At 41.9% G+C, this 27,426-nt stretch overlaps 1 protein-coding gene across 11 annotated transcripts in view; it reads left to right on the top strand.

Annotated features, from left to right (window-relative positions):
- LOC120920819 (ryanodine receptor 3) overlaps positions 1-27,426 on the top strand; it is a 692,572-nt gene that overhangs the window by 393,707 nt on the left and 271,439 nt on the right. For 6 of the 11 annotated variants that reach the window (XM_040333156.1, XM_040333154.1, XM_040333150.1 and 3 more), the window contains 5 exons: positions 83-173; positions 2,306-2,446; positions 8,953-9,134; positions 15,442-15,520; positions 17,080-17,169. In XM_040333156.1, coding sequence (XP_040189090.1) covers positions 83-173; positions 2,306-2,446; positions 8,953-9,134; positions 15,442-15,520; positions 17,080-17,169 — 583 coding nt within the window. The remainder of the gene's footprint in view (positions 1-82; positions 174-2,305; positions 2,447-8,952; positions 9,135-15,441; positions 15,521-17,079; positions 17,170-27,426) is intronic. The other 5 variants (XM_040333152.1, XM_040333158.1, XM_040333157.1 and 2 more) reach the window with 1 other exon arrangement.

Here is a 27,426-nt window from a genome sequence, read left to right as displayed (position 1 = left end):
TTACAGTGTTGTAGGTAAAATTATTTTATTTTTTAAATGTCAAGTCTTGTGACCTTACTAGTCTTTGTTAATTGTTTTTCAGTCATATGCGGCCCTCAATGCTCCAGCAGCTCCTGCGGCGTCTTGTTTTTGATGTCCCCTTGCTCAGTGAATACTGCAAAATGCCTCTGAAGGTAGATAGTAATAGGCATGACTTATAACCCTGTATGTTCTTAATGGGCTTCAGAATTGAAAATCCTATTCTAACTGTTGATTGTTTGTTTCTATTGAATGTTGTTTATAATGGGGACTAAGCATGACGACATCTGACCAAGTTCTATGTTGAAACATATTTAAAGGGGTTGTAAAGGTACATTTTTTTTCCTAAATAGCTTCCTTTACCTTAGTGCAGTCCTCCTTCACTTACCTCATCCTTCGAATTTGCTTTTAAACGTCCTTATTTCTTCTGAGAAATCCTCACTTCCTACAGGAGAATCAGGGCGGTCTCTACATTGCAGATAGAGAAAGGAGCTATGTGTTAGTGGGCATCCTGACTCTCCTGTAGTCCAAGGGAGGGGGCAAGCACGACACTCCACACCAGGGAGAAAGCCTTGCATTACTATGTGTTGTTACAGACAGAAGAACAGGAAGTGAGGATTTCTCAGAAGAAATAAGGACATTTAAAAGCAAAATCGAAGGATAAGGTAAGTGAAGGAGGACTGCACTAAGGTAAAGGAAGCTATTTCTTGTACCTTTACAACCCCTTTAACTATTAGTTTGTGATAGGGCTTCTCTGTAGTGGACCTAGACTGCTGAGAACCACTCTACCCAAAAACATTTTGGGCCTCATTCAATATCTTGCTCAAAGTCTACTATTTGTAAATAGGCAATCGGACTGGTATTCTTGGTTTTTATTCAGTAGTGTAGATTTAAAGTCAAGTATCAGAAGTGTAGATGCAAACAATGTATATGGAGCTTTTAAACTTACATTACCTTTGTTCTTTGAATTGTGTATTTTGTGAATTTTGTGCATATTTAGTATCCTTTTTAAAGCACCTGAAAAAAAAAAGATGATCAATGCAGGATTCAGTTGATTTTGTAACATCTGAGGGTAAAAGCAAACACCCCAGGCCAGTTATTCTCAGGTTAAGCCTAGGTTCACACTGACTGAGGGTTAAAAACCATGCAAGGTCACAATGAACTTGCATGTTTTCAAACCGGCAATGCAGTCTGACTTTAGGGGCGATTAGACATGAACCTGCACAGATGTCTATTGAAATTGCCCCCGAAGTCGCCAAAAGCAGTACAGGAACTACTTTTGGGATTTGGACGGTGTCATAGCTGGCAATAGCTGATGATTTTGCTATGTCAAATCACATGCCAAATCGGCACGATGTAAACGTTGTAAACGTTGGCTAAGAGAGAGAACATAAATATTTCTGCCCAGTAATTATTCCTCAGGGGTATCTGCTTCTCCTGCATTAACATCTATACTTGCACTGTTTGAACATTCATTAAGATTTCATTTAAAAAACAGTTTTCTGTCTACCAACAAATGTTTGCTAGTAGCACTAAATGAGCATTAGAGAAAGAAAACTCTTTTGGTTGTTTAATGTGGTCCAATTCAGCAAATGTAGGCAAACTCGTTGATGTTTAACCTATTCAGAAAGGCACAAACTGGAACTTAATTAATAGCTATGAAGATTGAAACAGAATTTTTTGAATTTTGAATAATGAATTATGCCTATATAATTAATTTGGTATTATGAACAGTTATGTACAGTGTACACTGCATTCCCATAACGTATATACAGGTATACACAGAAGTTTAGTCATTTTTGCCACCAATTTTTTAAAACTTTTAAAAGGTAAGTAAATACTTTTCAGCTTTGTATGTTACTTTTTGGAATTTAACTAACATTAGGGAGTAAGCTAAGGGTTAGGTTACAGAGTTAAATTTATAGTTAATAGCTTAATAGTTAAGGTAAGGGACATTGAGATGGTGAAGGATTTGATGAATAGCTAAGGGATATTTTGATTTTGATTGGGGGTATCATCTTTAGTATTAAGATAATGGTTACACAGTAGCTATAAATTACAATGCAGACTTCAGGTAAGTTTAATGTACACAATGCAGTGTCCACGTGCATCAATGCTGCGATGACAGCTCTCAAACAACAGGTAAAGAAAAGGCAGTGGTAAGTTATATTAATATTTGCAAAGTTGTTTGGTATCCCTGAGTTCAAATGTGTGCTGTTATCCTTTAAACTGGACAAACTTTGATATCAAAGATGGATGGAAACAAATATTTATTGAATTTTCACAGCTTTTGACAAACCATTATGAACAGTGCTGGAAATATTACTGCCTGCCTTCAGGATGGGGCAGCTACGGTTTGGCGTCAGAGGAGGAACTGCATCTGACTGAGAAGCTGTTCTGGGGGATTTTTGATTCCCTTTCACATAAGGTATTTTTACTCTTTGCTATATAGTATCTTCTATGTTGGATTTGTCTGTGATAATGTTACAATGTTAGTTAGTTCAGTACCAGTTAGGCATTAAAGTCAAACGTTTTTTTGCTTGAATGTGTTCTTTGCATTAAGGTAAAAAAAGCCTTCGAAGTGCAGGTCCCCCCAGCCCCTACTTATACTTACCTGAGTCCGATTCCAAGCCAGCACAGTGCCCAAGACAATCATCACTGCTTTCTCTCTCTTTCCTCACTGGTTCAGAGACAGCAGCGGGAGCCATCGGCTTATACTACAGTCAATCACAGTGAGGAAGGATAGGGGTGGTACTGAGCCACACTGTGTGTGTAAGAATTGAACCTGAACCATTGGCTTGCTATGGAGGGTCTCAGCGGGGAGGGGGAGCCAGGAGGACCAAACCATTGTACAGAGCATGTATGTGTGTAATTTTTCAAATGTTTTTTTTCCCCTTTAAAATCATTTTAAAATGCCAGCCAAAGATTTTCATTAAATTCAGTGAAGCCAGGCAGAGCAAAAATATTACTCTTTAATATTTGAGGTATTAAGGCTTAAATTGCTACTGAGGATAATAAAACACATAGGCAGATTTAGAAGTGTTGCTATTCTGAGGCTGCACTAAACCAAAAGAGAGTATAAACAGTATTGAAGTTAAATTAAGTTGTTAAAGAGATTTTTGTTTTCTAACTTGGATTTTTTTTTTTCTGAATGTTCAGCATGTGTTGTGATCTCTTTTGGCTGTGTATGCATTTTCTTTTCTTTTTTTTTTACCTTGAAGAGTGTTCTGTGAGCAGATTTTAACCACATTTTTTATAACGTAGTATGAAATTATGCATATATTGAAACTGCATAGATTTAAAATGTGCATAAAATATAAGTCAGGTATGTAATATTAAGAATGTGAGAAAGTCCTATCATAGATAACTCAGCCGTGTGTGACATTACCATGACAAGATGTGACAGGTGTTCAGGGTGATTGTGTGATGGAATGACATAGTGATGCAAATTTTGAAGGTAGATTAAAATAACATGGGTCTCCATGCATGCTTTGTGTGCGCAAAACAACATCGGTTTGCTTCAAATAAATGGAACTGTTAAAATTTAATTTGCCATCATAATGCTGAATTCTGGTGCGGAGATCCTACATGGAGACATATTTACTTGAGCTGTGGGCCTCGCATGAATTCTCTGGATTGGATTGCTTTAATGACATAATGAAATCATAATTGATAAGTTATTTCTAGAAAAAAGAAACACAGTTTGCTCTGTTTATCTAGACAGTGATCTTTTGTAATCAATGAACATGGTTTGGTTGTGCATATTAGCTAGAAACTGCCTTGAGGCATAAGATTATGATAATCTACTCATGTGACACTGGAATCTTTACTGAACTAAGTACCATGAAAGCAGACATTCCAAAAATTGAACAGTGTTTGCATGATTTATTGCTTCATTTTGTGTTATACGAGCATGGGGATCTGTGTCTCAAACTACTGTTTGTCTGATATATTGTCAGTACTAAATATTAACACTGTTTAAATGTATGAGTACCTAACCATAAAAGGGAGTTGCCAGTTATGTTGTCTGGAACATCTGTATCCCACTAATATCTGCAGTACCAACATATTTGTAAAAACAAAGCTTTTCCCGAAAAAGACATGTAAACTGCCATTGCTACTTTACATCCTTCAAATGCTATTTCTCCGGCTGTCATTTTTAATGCTTTAATACCTTATTCTACTTATCAGGAAAAACATGCAAAAAAGAATGATTGACTTTACCCTGTCTTCACTGATATGCATTCTTGGTCCAGGGTCATTAACCCAGATTTTATTAAACCTGTTGATCCAGTCAATTGGCATCTCCAGGGGGGTGTTAGCAATGGCAAACTGCATGTATCTATCAGGAAAATGTATTTTCAATACATGCATATTTGCCCACATCCCAGGAGGTTACTGGACAGTCTCCTCCAATCCTAAAAATCCTCCCTTGCAGTCAGGCTACACCTACACTGCAAGAGTTACCTGCTCATTTAGGTCTAGGGTGCTTAGTAAAGCACTTTTTTCCTCCTCTAGATATACAGATGCAAATAAAACTTGGAGTGCAGGCTCAGCCCCATTGTAAGGGAGGGTTTAAACGTTTCCTGTATCTTGTATGTTGTAATATATGTTGTAATATGTTGGCCGATTTATGTGGGATGTTTTATATATATATTATAAGTCCAAAATTGACCAGGCCAGATTTCAAACCTGTAATTACATGTTACACTTCAAAAGACGCTTGTCACAGGATAAGTCTAGTTTACACATCAAACCTGTAATTACATGTTACAAAAGATGCTTGTCTATTGCCACTCTAAAAGACAGGATGGGTCAGTTTTTACACATCAAACAATCAAACAATTACTCAGGTCACATGCAATCTAATTATTTGTTAGAGGGAGCTTATTGGTATGCAAGAATGCATACTAATTAGTGACTCCGGCTGGGAGTGACAATTACCTGGCACTCTGAAAGACAGGACGTAAGATCCTGTCTTTCAGATCAAAGACGGCCAATCAAATTGCTCAGCTATTCAGTAAATAGGCAATATAATCTTGAGTCTTGTCTTATGGAGAGTATATTCCTAGTATATTCTCTATATGAACATGAAGGCACAGATCTAGAAGTGGAGAGAATATATATTCTCTAAGATGAGACTTTGAATTACTTTGTTGGACTTTTGTATCATCTGTGGAATTTTCACTTTGTTTGTATTGGAAGTTAATTAAAATTGCGTTCTCTGGAGAGCCTGGTGTGTTGCTGCGAAACAACATAATTTATAGTCATCATACTAACATCTAAACATCAATTATCTAACCGGAGGACTATACAATATACTTCATATTATGAGATCACTACATTGGTGCCGTGACCCGGATTGTTATAAGATCTTCCTCTCCATGGCCCATAATCATCTCTATTTTGCTGTCCCTCGACTATAAAAACTCTAGCTGCATCAACCGCAAGACTGTCTTCTCTACACCTTCTCCTCCACAAATTATCTGCTCTTAACAAAATATCATTATAATCACTAGGATCAGGTGTAACAGATAAAATGCCTTCCCTGATATCATCACCCACTGCTTCCAATAACATTGACCTTTGAACTAGACCACCAGGTTCAAAACCAGGATTCCCAGTCATCACATATTCCATCACACTGCTAATTCTATCTGCAAGTTCATATGGGCATTCATTCTTCATTTGCTTAATTTTTCCTGACAAGGAAACATTTGTCGTCACACCATACAATGCTTTCAATAATTCTCTTAAAACGTCCTTAGTTTTATGATGCTGGCCACAATTTTGCAAAATCTGTGCCCACAATCCATTGCCTACACTTTTCTGCAAAATTCTAGCCAGGTCCTCCACATTCAAGTTGTATGTATCTCTGACTCTCTGCAAATCACAAAACCATTTCATGAACCTATTTACATCATAGCGGGGTACCTGACCTACCTCTCTTATAATAGCTTCCATCTCCTGTGGCTTTAATTGTATTGTGATCAATTTAATTTAGCTTGTATCGTCAGTGTTCAATACAGTTGTTGTAGTGGTAGGAGCTGCTGGTATACATGGAGCTGCATGTTACTCACCCCAGGGATATATTGGCTTATAATCTTTACGCAGCAACCCCAGGTTCGAATCCGGGTCACAGCACCAATGTAGTGATCTCATATGAAGAAGTATATTGTATTGTCCTCCGGTTAGATAATTGATGTTTAGATGTTAGTATGATGACTATAAATTATGTTGTTTAGCAGCAACACACCAGGCTCTCCAGAGAACGCAATTTTAATTAACTTCCCATATACACAAAGTCCAAATTCCACAGATGATACAAAAGTCCAACAAAGTAATTCAAAGTCTCATCTTAGAGAATATATATTCTCTCCACTTCTAGATCTGTGCCTTCGTGTTCCTATAGAGAATAGTAAGTACAGAAAAATACCTGTTGATCTTAGGGATGCACCAATACAATTTTTTTTTACACCGAGTGCGAATACTGATACTTTTTAGAAGTACTTGCTGATACCAATTACCGATACCTATTGCCTAGGAAGTGTAGGTAGATGGGTGGTTTGGGAGGTGGGGGGGGTGTTAGGAAGTTGGGTGAGGCTAGGGTGAGGGCAGGGAGGGAGGGGGGAATAGAGGGGAAAGTGAGAGAAGGGTAGCTGAGGGTGGGGCGAAATGGTGATTGTGGGGTGGGAGCAGGGCCGCTGATAGGGGGGCCACTGATCCTCCTGTAGGGGGCCCAGGCACACAGGGGGCCCAGACAGTAGAAGAATTGGTGGAAGGAACGATGACAGAACAATGCACTTTGTGTCTCTGACCCAGCAACTGAAAGACGGTTTCTCCCCTTCTCCCTCCCACCAGCTTTCAGTTGCTGGGGGAGAGACACAGAGGGTCGGATTTAGGGGGTGCTGGGGTGGGTTGTGCCCATCCAGATTTCAGTTGTGCCCCCCTGGCCAGCCACCGCTGAGCTCCTTACCCCACCCCCACCTGCGCTCACAGCAGCGACACGGAGACAGCAGCCTGAAGGCTAGAGTGATGAGAGGAGAAAAGGCAGAGAGGAAACAGCCAGGAGGAGGTGTGTTGTGCTCTCCCCGCCTGTCAGAAGAGCGCTGGTCTATACAGTACATGAGAGAGGATCGCTTTTACTGTAGATCGCATTGTACTGTACACACACGGCCCCCTATCCACATTTCCTGCCGGTGGGGGGTGAGAACCCCTTGGAGGAGATAGGGGGTACACTGTGTACGGTGCAATGCTATCTACAGTAAGAGTGATCCTCTCTGATGTACTGTATAGACCAGCGCTCTTCTGATAGAAGGGGAGAGCACAACACAGCGCACCTTCTCCTGGTGGTTAGTGGCTTCCCTCTGTAAGTTGGGGGAGGGAGATGGGTGGATATCTGTGTTGGCAAATGTAAAGGGGATTTGGGGAGGAGAGATATGTGTGAGGAGAAAGAATGGGAGGGGGGTTGAACCAGGAGAGGGGATGCTTGTGCTAGGAGGGGGGATAGGGGATTAGTGCTGGGGGGCATTTGGGTAGGGATGAAGAATTTGTTTCTGCATAGATATCTATTGAAATTGCACACCAAAGTCACCAAAAGTAGTACAGATATTACTTTTAAGATTCGGTGCCGCGTCGCAAAGTCGGCGTTGCACCGATTAGGAAGATGCCTTTGCTGGAAATAGCCAACGATTTGGCATGCAATTAACATGTCAAATTGCATGCCAAATCACTGCAATGTGAACCAGGGCTACAATAGTTAACACTTTCCCCCCAGCCTAAGCCAGCTGCTGGCTCACTAGTATCAATACACTTCCACCTGCCGACAGGCTAATTATGCTATACTGGTACTACAAACTCTTTACAGATTTCATAATAAAGGGTTACATAGCTAATCCTAGATCAGGGTTCTGCGAAATCCGGGCGCCCAGTCACAATTGCGACTAGAATTAGCGACCTGGCGCCTGGGGAAGGAAGCATAGGCATGCAGAAGGCCGCAAAGCCACGGCCTCAATTACTGGCTGGCGCGGCAGGGGAGGTGGGGGTGCATGGAGACACGGGATACCCCATCCTGTGTCTCCATGCGCCCCCACCTCCCCGCCGCGCAAATGCGGTAATTGAGGCCGCGGCTTTTCGGCCTTCTGCAGGCCTATACTTCCTTCTGTGATCTGGCGCCATCTTGTGGTGGCCGTTAGCATGACAAGACCAATGGAGTTTTCAATGCCATTTCAGTCCCTCTAATTAGAACCCCCAAACATTATTTATATTTTTTAGTTTAACACCCTAGAGAATAAAATGGGGGTCGTTGCAATACTTTCTGTCACACCGTATTTGCGCAGCGGTCTTCCAAGCGCACTTTTTATGGGAAAAAATACACTTTTTTTTAATTAAAAAATAAGACAACAGTAAAGTTAGCCCAATTTTTTTATATTGTGAAAGATAATGTTACGCCAAGTAAATTGATACCCAACATGTCACTCGTCAAACTTTTACCCTTTAAAATCTCCATAGGCATTGTTTAAAAAACTTCTACAGGTTGCATGTTTTGAGTTACAGAGGAGGTCTAGGGCTAGAATTATTATTATCGCTCTAACGATCGCGGTGATACCTCACATGTGTGGTTTAAACACCGCTTTCATATGCCGGCGCTGCTCACGTTTGCGTTTGCTTCTGCACACAAGTTCAACGGGACGGGGCGCATTCCTGGCTCCTAACTTTTTTAGCTGGCTCCTAGATTCCAAGCAAACTTGTCAAAACCTGTCCTAGATGCCTATTAATTTTTGCATGAATTTGTGGAATGGTTGATTTTGAGCTTGAAATGCAGAACTTGTGGCCTTGTTACTTTTCTAAATGTGTTCTTCGTTTGCTGTTGTGATTTGGCTGTGTTTCTGTCACTAACAAATTGCATGTTTTTCTGTGGGACTTTCCAACCAGTTCCTATCTCTCCTGCAGAAGTATGATGCTGAACTTTTCAGAATGTGCATGCCCTGTCTCAGTGCAATAGCTGGAGCTCTGCCACCAGATTATGTTGACACCAGAATTAAAGCAACACCTGAGAAGCAGATGTCAGTGGATGCTGAAGGAAACTTTGATCCAAAACCCATTAATACTGCCAAGTAAGTTGTAACAGCCCTTCTCCAAAAGTATAGAAGTGATATTGTTTTAATCACCTCCCCTTATTGTAAAAACAAATTGTGGGGAGGTGGGTGTCGGTTTCTGAAGAGGCTTTTTATAAACTGCATTTCAAAAATCGTCCTTTGGGCACCCACTGTGCTTGTCATCCAATGGCTCGATTCACAGACACTTAATGACTTTGATCACCCTGAGATTGCTGTGACTGACCAATCACAGTGACCACAAATGTAACCAGTGTAGTGTTTACATTTGGGAGCCCTTCCCATCTTCTTACAAAAGATCTCCATCCTGTCTGGATTAGACAAACACTATATTGTCAAAAGTTTTGTGACACCAGCCTTTATACACACATGAACTTTAATGGCATCCCAGTCTTAGCCTGTAGGGTTCAATATTGCATTGTCCCACCGTTTGCAGCTATAACAGCTTCAAGTTGCAACACCTACCATCTGCACTTGTAGCGCAGATGGTAGAAAAATCCTTGCCTATCATCTGCGCTACAAGCCTTGTCTTGAATTCTCCTCCACCACTTCCGGCTTAACATCTTCAGTGTGATCGTGAGCACAGCACTTCTCCTCCACAGGATTGAAACATTCACCTATGACTTTCCCCTTCTTGTTGGGGCCACCCTAATGCCTATATAATACTTCTCAAATGTGAGTTGCCACTTTTAAGTGACCATTAAACTTGTTTTAAATCTGCACCCAGAGGCACCTCTCTCCTTTTTCTTTCAGTGCTCCAAGCACTAGCACACAGAAGAGCCTAGAGCTGCTCAGGGCAAATTACTTGCATGTTCTCTGTCTGTGTGCCTAGGATTTCACTGATCTCTCTCCATTTGGCACCCTGACAGCAGTGGCTGAACTGCAGGTCTTACGCTTTTAGGAGCTCAAGACTTCCACTGCTGCAGTTTTGAGAGAGATCACAAAGGGATGTGTAATTGTGGAGGTCTGGGGCTCCCAGGAGTGGAAGGTTAGGCAAGTGGGAATGGGTGGAGGTCTGGGTATGGTGGAGGAACAGTGAAGGATGGTAGGGGGACTAAACATATGAAACACATTCATATGTAGAAAATTGTACATGTGGCTGTGTTTCCAATATTAGTGAACTTTCAGTTTTAGTTAGATTTTGTTCTAACAATACACGAGTGGTTCTTGGTAACTAAGGCCCAGATTCACAAAAGAGATACGACGGCGCGATTCTACGTGAATCTGGGCCTAACTTACTAAAATATATGTGGACCTATTTTACTTCTTCGTATTTGAAGTAGGCAGTCATACTTGGTTAAATACAATGGGGTAGATTCAAATAGCCCGGCGTAAATTTCTGCGGGCGTAGCGTATCTCAGATACCCCCCGCCGCCGTAACTTAGTGAGGCAAGTTCTGTATTCAGAAAGAACCTGCGCCCTAAGTTAAGGCGGCATAGCGTATGTGGTCCGGCGTAAGCCCGCGGAATTCAAATTATCCATGTAGTGGGCGTGTTGTATGGTAATGAAGGCTGACCCCACGTAATTGATGTTTTTGACTAACGGCACATGCACCGTCCGTGAACGTAACCCAGTGTGCATGCTCCAAATTAACACACAAAAAGCCAATGCTTTCGACGTGAACGTAAATTACGCACAGCCCTATTCGCGAACGACTTACGCAAACAATGTAATCAACGGAAAATTCGACGCTGGCCCGACGTCCATACTTAACATAGGATACGCCTCATATAGCAGGGGTAACTTTACGCCGGAAAAAGACTAACGTAAAAAAATGCGCTGGGCGGACGTACGTTTCTAAATCGGCGTATCTACCTAATTTGCATATTCCTCGCGTAAATTGACGGAAGCACCACCTAGCGGCCAGCGTAAATATGCAACTAAGATACGACGGCGTAAGAGACTTACGCCAGTGGGATCTTAGCCAAATTCTGGCGTATCTTGTTTTCTGAATACAGAAAAAAGATACGCCGGAGCATCCTAGAAGTTACGCGGCGTATCAATAGATACGCCAGCGTAACTTCTTTCTGAATCTACCCCTATATATTCTAAGCATGCAATTTTTTTGTTACAATTGCAAGAACGGTAGATTGGGTATTTTTTTCTTAAAAAAACATAGGATGCCACAAACTGTAATGCACTGTTTAAAAACCTGGAAGTATTATATTTTGCGCTTTGTACCTACAAGCAGGGAGACATTAAAGTCTACATATAACTTTTTTTTTTGTTTTAAACAGAGTTAAGAAAACATTGGAATTTTGTCAGATAATATTAGTTGTGGTTTGTGATACCATTGGGGAGATTTCCTCACACTTTCTTTCAGGATAAATAATGATAGGAAATATCTCCAGTGTGGTCAAAGATTGAAATAAAACCCATTTTCAGTAAAAATGAGAAAAGGCTAGAACCTTTGTCAGGTTATTACAGGAAGAGATTGGCAGATAAGGGAGCAACTACAGCAATACAAGACCAGAATAAGATTTATTTGTGTTCAACAGAATCTGCCAATATGTTTTGGGGGCTACAGGTTTCCCTTTTCATCAGGGCTGGATTAATAGAGGATTAAAGTCTGAACTGTGCTGAGGGATCATTGAGACGAATAGTTGCTTAAACCTGTGTATATCTCCTGTGCTAACTCAGCAGCCCTGCGGAACAGGCACAGTTCTCAGAAACTATTTGCTTCATTGATCCCTCAGCCCAGTCCAGACTTTAATCCTTTATTATTCCAGTCCTGTTGAAGGTGGATCCCTGTAGCCCCTGAAATAATTTGGCACACTTGTTGGGCACCCATAAACCCTATTCTAGACTTTTACCAGTGGAGTGGCACTTTTGTCTTCTAATTTCTTTCCATGATTCCACATGGACTGCTCCAAATGGAATCCCTGAAACCAAGCAGCTGCCTACCACATCTCCACATCTCCACATATACACTCATCATAAACCATGAGAAACCTAACTTTCTTAACTTTCTTTACTATACAGGTACATTTTATGGTCTGTGTTGTCCTGTCCCTGTGACAACAGGCAACTAATACCCAACAGGTCTATGGACAACAGTGAAAACTTTGTAAGATATATTTGCTCTTTTTAAGTTTATCCCAAACTTAAAAAAGAAATTGCTCGGAGCTGGATTTAATCCAGGTCATCACAAAGTAAATGCCATACGCCTTGAGGCGATTCAGTTCACATTTGTAGTGCTATACAAGTTACTAACTCACTCACTCATAGTGGTGTGGAAAACTGGAGCTGAGTAGGGATGAGCCGAACAGACCAAAAGTTTGTGTGAACTTTATAACCCCGTTAAAGTCTATGGGACTCGAACGTTTGAAATCTAAAGTGTTAATTTTACAGGCTAATATGCAAGTTATTGTCCTAAAAAGTGTTTGGGGACCTGGGTCCTGCCCCAGGGGACATGTATCAATGCAAAGAAAAGTTTTAAAAACTGACGTTTTTTCGGGAGCAGTGATTTTAATAATGCTTAAAGTGAAACAATAAAAGTGAAATATTTCTTTACATTTCATACCTAGGGGGGTGTATAGTATGCCTGTGAAGTAGCATTGTTTCCCATGCTTAGAATTGTCCCTGCACAAAGTGTCATTTCTGAAAGAAAAAAAGTAATTTAAGATCACTCGCGGCTATAGTGAATTGTCGGCTGCCGGCAATTCAGAGAAAAGTCATTCATAAAAAAAATTACCAGGCCCTTCAGGTCTGGTATAGATATTAAGGGGAACCCACCGTCAAATTTAAAAAACCTGCATTACATCAGAGGGGGCGGGATCACCTGCACGTCACTGGGAAAGCCTGGGCTTACCCTTGTGTCAGAGGGGAACAGGGCCCCGTCCTCACCTACATAAGAGCTGTCACTGCTGAAGCCGCGTCATTCCGGTGGAGACAGGTGATGCATCCGCTGGATGGACATCTCATCGCTGGATGAAGAGGAGATATTCTCATCACTGGACCCCGGAGAGGAGATCACCCGTCGCAGGATATCGACAGCGTTGGAGCGGAGACCGAGAGTAGATTACCACTGCTGGAATTTTTAAGAAAGGACTTTCCTAGCGGTGTCCGTTTTTTTTTACAATTATTTACACTTTCTTTGTGAAATGGTAGAGGTACAATGTACCCCATTACCAATTCACATAGAGGGGGGCCGGGATCTGGTGGTCCCCTTTGTTAAAGGGGTCTTTCAGATTCTGATAAGCCCCCCGCCCGCAGACCCCCACAACCACCGGGCAAGGGTTGTGGGTATGAGGCCCTTGTCCCCATCAACATGAGGACATGATGCTTTGAGGGGTCACAGACCCCCAAAGCATCCTCCCAATGTTGAGGGCATGTGGCCTGGTATGGTTCAGGAAGGGGGGCACTCTCTCGTCCCTCTCTCTTTTCCTGCGGCCTGCCAGGTTGCGTGCTCGGATAAAGGGTCTGGTGTGGATTTTTGGGGGGAACTCTTACTTTTTTTTCTTCAGAAATGACACTTTGTGCAGGGACAGTTCTAAGCACGGGAAACAAGCGCTACTTCACAGGCATGGTATACACCCCCCCCAGGTACGAAATTTAAAGGAACATTTCACTTTTATTGTTTCACTTTAAGCATTAATAAAATCACTGCTCCCGAAAAAACAGAAGTTTTTAAAACTTTTTTTTTTGCAGGCGAACAGGCAATGTTCGAGTTGAACGTGAGCTCGACTCAAACTCGAAGCTCATCCCTAGAGCTGAGAAACAGTTAAGCTGAAATGGCCAGCAATAGGATCAGTAAATAGAAAACACAACTGTTTGTAAGGCATAAATCTTTTGCTGGCCAAAACACTGTAGCGTCCCTCACCAGCAAGGAAGCAGCACCATAGAAGCCAATGAATTGTTTCTTTGCTCCTTAGCAATCCTGATCCTTTGCTCCCTTAGCAATCCTGCTGCTAACAATTTGCCACCAGTGAAAGGTACACATGTGCAATTCGTTTTGGTCCAAATATAAATTTGGACTAATTTTCCGGTTATTCAGAGATTTGGATGTATCCAAATCTCCAAATGAAATAGTTATGAATTTTGTTGAGATTCGTTTAATTTAATTTAGTATATTCATTTTCTAATGAATTACAAATTTCCGGAACAATATAAATTTGTATTGGTAGAAAAAAGATTGACTGATTCCAATTCTTTATGAAGAATAGCTGGTTGTTAAGGAGTGGGTCGGGAAGCCTTAACAACCAATGATTCATCAGCTGTCAGCGGGCTTCCCCACTGACAGCTAAAAATGTAAACAAAAGAAAAGTTCAGAAAAAAATGTGTGGGCCCCCCCAATCCATACCAGGCCTCCGGATCTGGTATGGATTTTAAGAGGAACCTCATAAACCCAAAATGAAAAAAAAAAAAAAACATCATGGGGCCCCCCTGAAATACATACCAGATCCTTATCCTAGCATGCAGCCAGGCAGGCCAGGAAAGGAGGGGCGAGCAACATGCCCTCAATAAGGGGAGATGCTGTTGTTAAAGGGGCTTCCAGATTGCGATAAGCTCCCTGCCCGCAGCCCCCGACAACCACTGGCCAAGGTTGTGGGAAAGAGACCCTTGTCTCCAAAGCACAGCCCCCCCATGTTGAGAGCATGTGGCCTTGCATTGTTCAGGAGGGGGCGCTTGCCTGCCCCCCCCTTTCCTGGCATGCAGGGCTGCATGTTAGTATAAGGGATTGGTATGGATTCTAAGGGGGGCTTCATGCCATTTTTCATTGCTGCCATTCATTTGTTCACAAACTGTTAGTGGGGAAGGCTTTTGGCTTCCCAGCCTGATCCTTAACAGTCAGCTATTCTTCACACAGAATCGGTCTGTCATTTTTCGACAGATCAGAATTCAAATTGTTCCGAATATTTAGAATTCATTAGCAAATTAATAAACAAAACTGAATTAAATAAAACTAAACTGAAATAAATTAATTCTGAAACGAACCAATGAAAAAAAAATTGTAACAGAACAAAGCTATCCGAAACAAAATGTTTTGGTTCTGCATATGTCTAGTGGCAGGACGGCAATGTGTTTTATATGGCTTGTCTTTTGCTCCTGTATATTCATGTCAAATGTGCACAATATGGGAATAAAAGGTTATTCTCTCATGTACTGTGTATCACAATTCACATAACTATATCTATAGTTTTTCACCTTGGGGAGCTGTCTGACTGATAATATGGAAGACATACTGAAATGTAATAATGCTATGTTAATGGTAAATTCAAGAGAAGATTGGAATCATGCTGAAGCAGCTTTTTCATTTCCGACTTACAAGCGCTTTTTTTTTATTTTGTATGCTTTTGTTTTACAGCCTCACATTACCTGAGAAGCTGGAATATATTGTCAATAAATTCGCAGAGCACTCCCATGATAAATGGGCCTATGACAAGGTACAGAATATGTGATGCTCACAATATGCTTATCTAAAATATTAGCATACACAGTGTTCTTTCAAAACAAAAGTACATTTCTCCATAAGAGTACAATATCAGAAAACTTGGTTCGTAGCAAATATTTATGCACAAATATGTATGTAGATATTTTTTCAGAATGGAATATTAAGCATTATGTCCTGTTCCTTTGGGAATTCACAATTTATTTGATTCACGCAGCTGGCTGTTAGTTTCACTGATAGGCACTGCAGGCTACTTTTCAGCGTTATAGTAATTGCAAATGGTCAGAAACAACCCATTCAGTTTAAAATCTAAGGCAAAACATTTTTGTATAGATATAAGAAAAACATTCTAAATACCTTTTTCCCCTTTTTTATAAGTGATCACATTCCCTCTGTTTTTAGCTGCATAAGAGCTGGGGGGAGGAGAAGCAGCACACTGAGCTTTCCAGTAAATAGCCATGCAGTGGGTAAGGTGGTCAGGACAAGTCTGATCTTTGGAGAGATGTAAACATGTTAGCATGTGTGCATTACCATATATAACGGAATGCCTTTATACACTTAATATGCTGTGTAAAATATTGGCAAATATTCAATAGTAAGAATTGTTTTTGCCCCCAAGTGCATTACTTTACATTTCTCCACATTATACCTTGTTTGCCATGTGGTTGCCCAGTACATTATTTTGTTCGGGTCGTTCTGTAAAATATCCATATCCCCCCCCCCCCCAAAAAAAATTTTTTAGGCCAGTATGTATTTTGCTACATATTTTTGGTAAAATAAATAGCAATAAGCGTATATTGATTGGTTTGCGCAAAATGTATAGCGTCTACAAAATAGGGGATATATTTATGGCATTTTTATTATTATTTTTTTACTAGTTATGGCAGTGATCAGCGATTTTTAGCGGGACTGAGACATTGTGGCAGACAATCGGACACTTTTGACACTTTTTGAGGGCCAGTGACATTTATACAGCAATCAGTGCTATAAAAATGTACTGATTACTTTAAAAATGACACTGACAGGGAAGGGGTTAACACTAGGGGGGCTATCAAGGGGTTAAATGTGTTCCCTGGGAGGTGTTTCTAACTGTGGGGGGAGTGACTGGCGGAGGAGAGAGATCACTGTTCCTGATCACTAGGAAAAGATGACCTCTCAAGATTTAAAGAAGTCAGTTTCCTGTACAGTTCAAAGTGTACACTGCATAGAAAAAAGGATTTTTGACTTTCCTGAAAAGCCCCTTTCTTGGAGTACAGTACACAACACAAACCATCCTCCCCTTTTTCCTGGTATTGTCCCCTGTCTGTTTGCTAAGGATTGCTGGGAGCGAGGAGTTTTTTGGGTTGTCCTAACAACTATTTTTACCATAGTCCTCACCTGAAGTTGGCAGCATATAATTTTTAAGGGAGGTGATGTCCTTTACTGTACTCCATAGGAAGGATTTTACAGTTGAGTACAAAACCCTTATTTTAATGATAATGCTTGTTCTCTTTGTATTTGTGAAACACGTAGTTGATAAAATGTTTTTTGTTTTGTGTGTGTGTGTTTCTTTAGCTACACAGTGGATGGAAGTATGGAACGACTCTTGATGAAAATACAAAATCCCACCCTCTGCTGAGACCCTTCAAGACACTAGCTGAAAAGGTAAAAATGAAGGGATTCTTTTTAGTTCATAGTGACTAATTTCAGTTTTTATGGTTTTGTTAGTATGTCAACTCACGCTGCTTTAATCACGGGTTCTCTTCTTCTATATTCTTAATACTTATCACCTAACTGGGACCTTTAACTATAAAAGTTTGACAGAGGAATATTTATACTGTATGCATGAATATATGTGAAAGTATGTCTTCACATGGTGGGCTTTCACATGTCTTCTTTTGTGTTTGTGGTATATATAAGATCCTCTTCTGTGCCTACAGCATATATAAGATTTCCTTTTTGGCTTGATCTGGGAAATCTTCTAACACATGGTCGTCAGGAATTTATCATAATGGGGATTTTGCAGCAAATTTGAATATCAGGGAATATCAGGCAAACAAAGGAAAGTAATACACTGCTCAAAAAAATTAAAAGAACACTTTGAAAACATATCAGATCTCAACGGGCAAAAATCTCATGCTGGATATCTATACTGATATGGACTGGGTAATGTATTAGGAATGAAAGGATGGCACATCATTTGATGGAAATTAAAATTATCCACCTACAGAGGGCTGAATTCAAAGACACCCTGAAAATCTAAGTGAAAAAATAATTCAGCAAGCTAGTCCATTTTGCCAAAATGTCATTGCAACAACTCAAAATGGTCCTCAGTAGTTTGTATGGCCCCCAAGTGCTTGTATGCAAGCCTGACAACATCAGGGCATGCTCCTAATGAGACGACGGATGGTGTCCTTGGGTATTTCCTCCCAGATCTGGACCAGAGCATCACTGAGCTCCTGAACAGGCTGAGGTGCAACCTGGCGGCACCGTATTGGACTGAAACATAATGTCCCAGAAGTGTTCTTTTGGATTTAGGTCCAGTGAGCATGGGGGCCATTCAATGGTATCAATTTCTTCATCCTCCAGAAACTTGCTGCATGCTCTCATGACATGAGGCCAGGCATTGTCGTGCACCAGGAGGAACCCAGGACCCACTGCACCAGCGTAGGGTCTAACAATGGGTCCAAGGATTTCATCCCGATATCTAATGGCAGTCAGGGTGCCATTGTGTAGCCTGTAGAGGTCTGTGCGTCCCTCCATGCATATGCCTCCACAGACCATCACTGACCCACCACCAAACCGGTCATGCTGAACGATGTTACAGGCAGCATAAAGTTCTCTGCAGCTTCTCCAGACCCTTTCACGTCTGTCACATATGCTCAGGGTGAACCTACTCTCATCTGTGAAAAGCATGGGGCACCAGTGGTGGACCTGACAATTCTGGTGTTCAATGGAAAATGCCAATCGAGCTCCACAGTGTCTGGCAGTGAGCACAGAGCACACTAGAGGACATCAAGCCCTCAGGCCACCCCTATGAAGTGTTTCTGATTGTTTGGTCAGAGACATTCACACCAGTGGCCTGCTGGAGGTCATTTTGTAGGGCTCTGGCAGTGCTATTCCTCCTTGCACAAAGGAGCAGATACCGGTCCTGCTGATGGGTTAAGGACCTTCTACGGCTCTGTCCAGCTCTCCTAGAGTAACTGCTTGTCTCCTGGAATCTCCTCCATGCTCTTGAGACTGTGCTGGGAGACACAGCAAACCTTCTGGCAATGACACGCATTGATGTGCCATCCTGGAGGAGTTGGACTGCCTGTGCAAAGTTTATAGGGTCCAAGTATTGCCTTGTGCTACCAGTAGTGCCACTGACCCTAGCCAAACTAGTGAAAAACAGTCAGAAAAGATGAGTAGGGAAAAAAATGTCAGACACCTCCACCTGAAAAAACATTCCTGTTTTGGAGGTCGTCTCATTGTTGCCCATCTAGTGCACCTGATGTTAATTGATTAACAACCCCCTCTGTATACACCCATCCCCCTCTGCTACTTAACTGACCATATCAATATGCCAGGAGTTCTGATTCAAAAGTGTTCCTTTAATTTTTTTGAGCAGTGTAGTTTCATATAATATATTTATGTATCAGAAAAAAAATGTATGAAGCTATTTGTAATAACTTAAGGTTTGCATAATATACATAACATAATGAGTATTATTATGCTTACACAGGGCAGAAGACTTTATCCCAGCCCACATGTGACAGAGCTGAGTGCCTGAGCAGCCAGTTAACATAGCCAAGTTCTGTCATGGGAGGAAGGGTAGTCTTATGTTCATAGATACCCAGAAGTACTGGGTGTTCTTCACTGATTAAAGCACAAGTTAGTGGTAAAGAGGCGCTCCCTAATTTTCTTGCATTCTTTATATTACAGTCTTCTTAAAACTGTCTGGGCTTCCCTGTTCAGTGCAAAATCCACTAGCAATAAATACAAGACAAATCTGGAGGTTTACAATTTACAATCAAGAGTGACTTTCAGATTGTTTTGGTATTAAACAAAAAATCACACATTTAATATATAGCAGCTTACTAATAAATAGATGTGGTAGCTGCATTTTTTAGGCTTTTCCCCCCCGCTGTTTTAACCTGGTGATTTGGCCTGGATCACACCTACTGTATAAGAGTGTCCCCACTCTTAATAAATGAGCACAAATGGGGCACATTTGAACAGCAGCATTGTCAGTCTGTGGGGGGGGGGGGGGGTAGATGTACTAGCAGATTTAAATACTCTAACAAATTGAAGCCACACCCCAGCTAAAATGTTATAAGCTGTTACAGCAGTTTTAACCTTTTGGGATAAAGCTTTTGCATAAATGAATAAAAGCTGATCATTTTAAGCACCCATGCCAGCGTTAAATGGTTTGCTCATCCCTTTAACTGATACTGTACAACTGCAAGAGGGCTTGTTCTTTTATAAAACAACAGACTTACTGGTTGGGCTACCAGATAAAAACTGTGAAAAGAAACCCTTAAAAAGAAAACAAATGCAGCCATCGCATCTAAAATTGATAAGCTGCAATATAATAAATATTTGCATTTGGGTTTAATATTGTTTTTACACATTTCCAACTTCACAGTTCTTTTCTGGAATCCAGCACATTTAATTTAGTGGGAAGTTGTGGTTGAACAAGGTGCTGTGGGGGCAGGCTTTGTTTTTAATGTATACATTAAGCTGGAGCCATGTTAGTCAAAACAAGTGTTGGAAAGTAAAATCTGCCATGTATGGGGTACAGGGGATTAATCAGGGGGGTATAGCCCATACACTTGTAAGGGGCCCGAGCACCTGGAAGGGCCCGGCTGATTGGCATGGATGTGAGAAAGCAGGGTTGGGTGCAGAGGAGCTCCGTGAATGTTTCTGTATGTGTGTGAGTCGACAGCTGCGGCTCTGTGTCATTGAGCTCACATCAGGCTCTTTGCTGCCACCTCACCTGGCCATTTCCTGCATATGTACCCCTCGTGTGACCCTGCCTGTACTCAGTGTACTGTATCCTGGGACTGCAGCTCCTATCATTGTCTCAGCCACATGTGGAAACAAGAGCTGGGACAAGGAGGACCACCTTACAAGTAAGGGCTGTTGTACAAGTGAGGGGGGGTGGCTGTGTGTGTGTGTATACATGCCTGTGTACATGCTTGTGTGTGTGTGTGTGTGTGTGTGTGTGTGCATGCCTTTGTGTGTACAGACCTGCGTGTTTGTATATGCTTGGGTGGGTGCATGCCTGTGTGTGTGTGTGTACATGCCTGTGTGTGTGTGTGTGTACATGCCTGTGTGTGTGTGTGTACATGCCTGTGTGTGTGTATATGCTTGGGTAGGTACATGCCTGTGTGTGTGTGTGTGTGTGTATACATGCCTGTGTGTGTGTACATGCCTGTGTGTGTACATGTGTGTCATATATACACATGTAAGGGGGCGGCAGAGAGCGTACAGGTGTGAGGGGGGCTGAGGGCATACAGGTGTGAGGGGGACTGAGATCGTACTGGTGTGAGGGGGGAGAAGATCGTACAAGTGTGAGGGGGACTGACAGTGTACAGGTGTGAGAGGGGGCTGAGAGCATACAGGTGTGAGGGGGCTGAGATCATACAGGTGTTAGGGGGGCTGGGATCGTACAGGTGTGAGGGGGGACTGACAGCATACAGGTGTGAGGGGGGCTGAGAGCGTACAGGTGGCTGAGAGCGTACAGATGTGAGGGGGGGCAGAGAGCGTACAGGTGTGAGGGGGGCTGAGAGCGTACAGGTGTGAGGAGGGCTGAGAGCATACAGGTGTGAGGGGGGCTGAGAGCGTACAGGTGGCTGAGAGCGTACAGATGTGAGGGGGGCTGAGAGAGTACAGGTGTGGGGGCTGTGGCACTGAAGGACTTGGTGAGATGGCTAGTGGGTGGATTCGGTGGGACGGCCAGTGGGCGGGCTCTGGGGAAAGTTGGTGGTCAGGCTCAGAGAGCCCAGGCCTAAAGCTGTGTAAGGGGCCCCACAATTTCTAAAGGCTGCCCTGATGGGGTACACTAGGATATTGCATTTGTATTGCATGTCATTCCTTTACCATCAATTTTTCAACTCCTAAAGTTTTTCTTTGGGATACTAGACTGGTCAGTTTGAATTAGAGCAGTTGCATAAATTTAATTTGTAGGTAAATACTGAGGTCAATAGCTTGTTTGTTTGATGATTTGGAGCAGACGGAATTGTAATTTCTGAATGTCTGAGTCCAGGTTCAGGAATGTTTGACACTGACCAGAATTTTAAATTGCTTTTGCTCAGAAGCTGTTGTTAATGTTAACTATTATGCGTGAGACTTCATTTCAGCTTCTGTTGAAAATACTTTAGGGTAGAGGAGGCTTCAGGCTGAGCATTCTGAAAGGAAAACACCTTGGTGTGTAGGTTTGACAGTGATGCAATGTGACAGGTCTTTATATGCAGGAAAAGGAAAGCATCCATTGTGCCCTTCAGCATTTTACCCAGAGCAGAACACCCATGCAGGAAAGTCATGAGCAATATTCTTTCTAGGCACGTTGAAATCAACATCAATGTATTAGTAGTAGATACTTTGTTTTATTTATATTTCTTTTGTAGAGCTCACCCCCGATGGGGGGCGCTGGCAACAGACAGGCTCTCTAAATAGTACAAATGCCATCAGTCACCCAAGCACACGGAAAATTCGAGTCCATGGGGTGTCCTTTTAGAATTTATTTCTCAAGAAATATAACAGGAGAGGGGTTTAAGGTCACTGGATACTCCAATTGATCAGCAGCGATAACAAATAAATTAACTTTTAATTTCAGCTTCTTTGGAGGTAGCTAAGGATGTTGGAATATCTAAGGCCTCACTGCTGTTAACCACAGGGCAGTTGCTAGCAACTGGTTTTCTGTCTCCTCTTAACAGTGGTCAGTCCCCAAGAAGATCCTTACTCAGGCCTCGTACACACGACCGAGGAACTCGGCGGGGCGAAACACATTGTTTTCCTCGTCGAGTTCTTGTTAGGCTTGTCGAGGAGCTCGACGAGCCAATTTTCTCCATTCCCGTCGAGGAAAGAGAGAACTTGCTCTCTTTTTGGCTTGTCGAGTTCCTCGACAGTTTCCTCGCTGAAAAATTTACACACGACCGGTTTCCTCTGCAAAAAAATCTCCCACCAAGTTTCTTGATGGATTCTGCCGAGGAAACCGGTCGTGTGTACGAGGCCTGACAGTATCCTAAGAGCTGTCTGCCACCTTGCCTCAAGTGGAACCTCAACAAGGGAGATTACAGTTCTCCCCCAAACCTGGACTCTTAACTACCATTTTTTAGCGCAAGTGTTCTCGTTGTTTTTTCATGTATCCCTATTCCTATCTTATCCTCAGGTGATAGGACTTGGAATAATAGGAAAAAAGGATAGCCCAATGTCAAAAAGAATGCAAGTTTGATGGTAGATTAAGAGCGTTTATTGAGAATAGCAACAAGCCAATGCGTTTTTGGAGAAAGGGCTCTCCCTTTATCAGGGCTAATGAACAAGTACAAAAATGATACAGAAAACAGATGTATAAGAATGAGAACATAATATAGCATATGTAAAAGCAAAAATACAACCAGGAAATCCAAAGATAAAACATAATATACTGAACATTTATAAAAGGTATATATCAAGAGCTAAACATCACTATAAAAATATTCACAATAAATAAATAATATTAATACATTTTACAATAAAAATTATATCAATAACATTAATAACAATAATGACACTGACAATAATATTAGTAATCATCAATCCAAAACAGCTCTGCATTGGAAATGTGTACAGATTGAGCTAGGTTTGGTCCTAAGGCTCCATTCACATCTATGCGACAAAACGCCAGACGCCGGACGCTTCTGCCGCTAGAGGGGAGAATTCCCATTGCTGTCTATGGAGATGGTTCACATCTCATAGACGCCTGTCGCCTGTCGCCTGAAAAAAATAAAAAAAAAAATAAGATACACACTCGCGGCAAAATACGCTGCGTACGCCGTACGCCGCTGTCGCATAGATGTGAATGGAGCCTAAGGTGTATATATGGGTGTGTATAATATACAGTATCTGTCTGTATTTTAATTGAAGGACTTCTGATGTGGCTTTGACCTATGTGGAAGACTGAATGATGTTGGATAATGTAATGCAAGGGGGAAGACCCGGCTATTGATGGATGGGCAAACTAGTGTAGGATAGTGACAGCAAGATGGAGTGGAGGGAGAGGGGAAGCAGCGGTGTGTGTCAGGACAAGTCTGATCATTGGTGAAGAGCAGGCTAAGTTCCCAGCATAGCTAGAGAACTGACCACGGTGTGTTTTCCTGCTTAGCGTGGTCAGTTTCTATTAGGAAAGGCAGAGGGACTGGCATGAACACCAGAAATGTCTAAAAAAGGAAGCAATACAGAGAGAACAGGATACTTTTTTTTTTTTTATACAAGCTTATGGTACAGCAGGCACATATCAGGAATATGAAATGTTGTGTTTACATTATCTTTAACTAGGGATCATCCCAGAGGGTGTTATTTTTAATATTTATTCACCTCTGATTGGCGGGTAATACTACTGATTAACAATTTTTTGCACAGACAATAGCTTTAAACAGAACTCCAGTAGTTTTTGTGTTTATTACAATTCAGCAAGTTGCAAAAAGTGTAGCTGCTGACTTTTAATAAACACACACTCACCTGTCCCTGGATCCAGCAATGTGCTCATCTAAGTCATCCCTTCTCAACCCTTTTCTCTTCCCAGAGGGCACCTGGTTGTGACAGCTTGAGGCTTCACAGCCAGTTGTCTACTGCGCATGCGTGAGTTGTGCTGCGCCTCTGGGAAAGGCCCGGCGGTCTTCTGTGACATGTCCCAGAAGACTGCAGGGAGGGGGAGAAGAGAACGATCCAAGCGGAAGTGGGAGCGGGTACTTGTCAAAGCTAGGTACCCGCTCCCTCCCAAAAAATTGCATGCCAAATGTGGCAGGGTAGGAGGGGAGGAGTAATTAAAGCGCAAGTTCTCTGCTCGCAGGGTAATGGTCATATCCCAATGTCTGATACCATTTCAGTGTACCCAGGATTACTTATTTTTCAGGGGTATTTATTTTGTAAACTCAAGTCATTGTTTTAAGTTATTCAGCTTTGAGCCTGGGAAACATTCATGTGATTCTAGATTTTGGTCTATCTGAAATCTAACAACTCCCATACCGGGCACTTATACACCTTCCCGCCCAGACCAATTTTTAGCTTTCAGCGCTGTTGCACTATGAATGACAATTGTGCGGTCATGCTACACTGTACCCAAACTAAATTTTTATAATTTTGTACCCACAAATAGAGCTTTCTTTTGGTGGTATTTGATCACCTCTGGGATTTTTATTTTCTGCAAAAAAAAAAAGTTTTTTTTGTTTCTGTTATAAAACATTGTAAATAAGTATGTTTTCTCCTTCACTGATGGGCACTGATGGTACTGCACTGACAGGCACTGATAAGGTGGCACTGATGGGCACCGATGAGGTGGCACTGATGTGGTGGCATTGATGGGCACTAATATGCGGCACTGATGGGCGGCACGGATGGGCACTGATAGGCGGCACGGGTAGGCGGCATGGATGGGCATGGATAGGCGGCATGGATGGGCAAGGATAGGTGGCACATATGGGCACTGCTAGGCGGCATGGATGGGCACTGATAGGTGGCATGGATGGGCACTGATAGGTGGCACTATCGTATGTGTTGTACTAATGGATGCCAATCAGTGCCAAACAATGCCTGCCAATCAGTGATGCCCATTGTGGGCACTGATTGGCATCCATTGTGGGCACTGATTGGCATCCATTTTTTGTGTCATTGTCATCCCTGGTGGTCAAGGTAGCATACCTGTGTTTTTTGTTTTGCATCCCTGGTGGTCCAGTGGGCATCCCTGGTGGTCCAGTGGGCATCCTCGGGGGGGGGCTGTGCTGATAATCGATCAGCACAAACCCCCCCTGTCAGAGGAGCAGCTGATCGGCTCTTCTCTACTCTCGTCTGACAGACGCGAGTGAGGAAAAGCCGATTACCGGCTTTTCCTGTTTACATCGTGATCAGCCGTGATTGGACACGGCTGATCACGTGGTAAAGAGTCTCTGTGAGATTAGATTCTACCCCATGTTTTTAGTTTAAAATCATAGAATCTAATGCCCTAGTTTTAGTTCATAGAGGCTCTGACACAGTGATAATATTGGTAAAGCTTCATCATTCAAATGATTCTCTATTATGATGTTGTTAAAGAAGAGTGAGAATATTGCCACATGTCATGTACATTTTTAAGAATTCTTCCTTTTAACCACTTAAGCCCCGGACAATTTTGTAGCTAAAGGACCAGGCCACTTTCCCTCTTTCTGGGAAACCCACTTCCAATTCACACTAGTGTGAACCCAGCATTAAGGTGGAAAAGGTTCTGAAATGATTTATCTTTGTCAATTTTTTTTACATCTTAGAAACCTGACATTTTGTATCCTCTGTAGCTAGTGTCAAGTATAGGTTACATGTGATAAAGTAAGTGTTCTTAATGCATATATCACTTTGATAATGTTGGACTGTATCCTACCACTTTATATTTGCCTAAATACAAAAACTAAGGAATATGAGAATATTCCAGCCATGTCTGTTAACTTTTAATGCTTGGACTAATCACTGCTTGATGAAGCTACTTCCTATTTATCTTCCGTCTTTGTGTAACCAATTCTGTTTGATTGTGGCTGATATCTTAATTGCAGTTAAACACAATACAAAATGCACTAGAAATTGTATCTAAATCTAGATTAAAAGTTTTATGTTTGTCAGGCTATATAAAAAAGAAGCTTTGTAAGGAATGTAGAATGTGAGTATTAGCATTCTTATAGGGTTTAGGAAAATATCTCTGCTTGTCTCTACATCTGGTTATTGCCTAACCCTGTGAAAATCTTTAATAGAGAGAAATAGTGAATAAATAAGCAGTATATAAATTAGAACAGTTTTTCTCAGTAGAAGTAAGTCAGTTATATGGAAAAAGGGTTTAAATTTAAATCTGTAGCTTTTGCTAGATTGGTGGATTTTGTGATCTTGTTTCCAATGCTTTAAGCATACTTGGAAATTTATATAGATTGAAGGATTTCAATTGAAAAGAAAGAACTGGGCAGCAAAGGAAATTGCAGGAGCATTACATGGGTTACCCAGTTATGTTTGCTCATGAGAAACTTTTGTAATTCACACCTATGCATTTCTAGTGCTTTTTGCATTTTGCAGATTTGCACTACAGAACGTGTTCCATAGAAGACCATGTTAAATGGACTGTAGTGCAAATCTGCAAAGGTGCTCTCTCTGCAACTCCCTCTGTGCCAAGCAGAAGAACTTTCCCAGGCTGTTTAATAAAAAAACATCTCTCACTACTCCTACTGCACAGTGCCTATTGGGATCTTTAGAGTAAAGAGTTAATTGGCCCCATTATATGACTGCTGTCTCAAACTACAACTCCCAGGATTCTCAGCACTCTCCATAGAAGTCTTATGCCCTGTACACACGACCGGTTTTCCTGACATGCCAAAACCTGACGTTTTTCACAACGTGATTCCTCTCAAGCCTGCCTTGCATACACACGTTCAGTCAAAAAAAGCTCAACCATCAAAAATTATGTACTACGTCACTTCCTGGCGGCGGCCAGAGTGGTGATCCCCCGCCATTGGAGATCGGCAATCATGCCTTCCCTGGGGGACTGGGCTGTGGAAGTGGACCGCATAAGGGACCTTGAGCGTCTGTTGGCAGAGGAGGGTGGTAAGAGTGAGCAGTTTTCTCTCACCTGGACCTCGTGGTCCATGTTCCGATACTCTTCTGAGTTTATATCTTGGGCCGAGCGTGGCATGGACGATGTGACCCTGAAGCCATGATGGAGTGACCCTTGTC

This window comes from Rana temporaria, chromosome 13 (assembly GCF_905171775.1).
Source record: "Rana temporaria chromosome 13, aRanTem1.1, whole genome shotgun sequence".
In the NCBI taxonomy this organism is placed as follows: Eukaryota; Metazoa; Chordata; class Amphibia; order Anura; family Ranidae; genus Rana; species Rana temporaria.
Note: the sequence above shows the minus strand (reverse complement) of the source record. Positions and strands in the feature narration are given on the sequence as shown.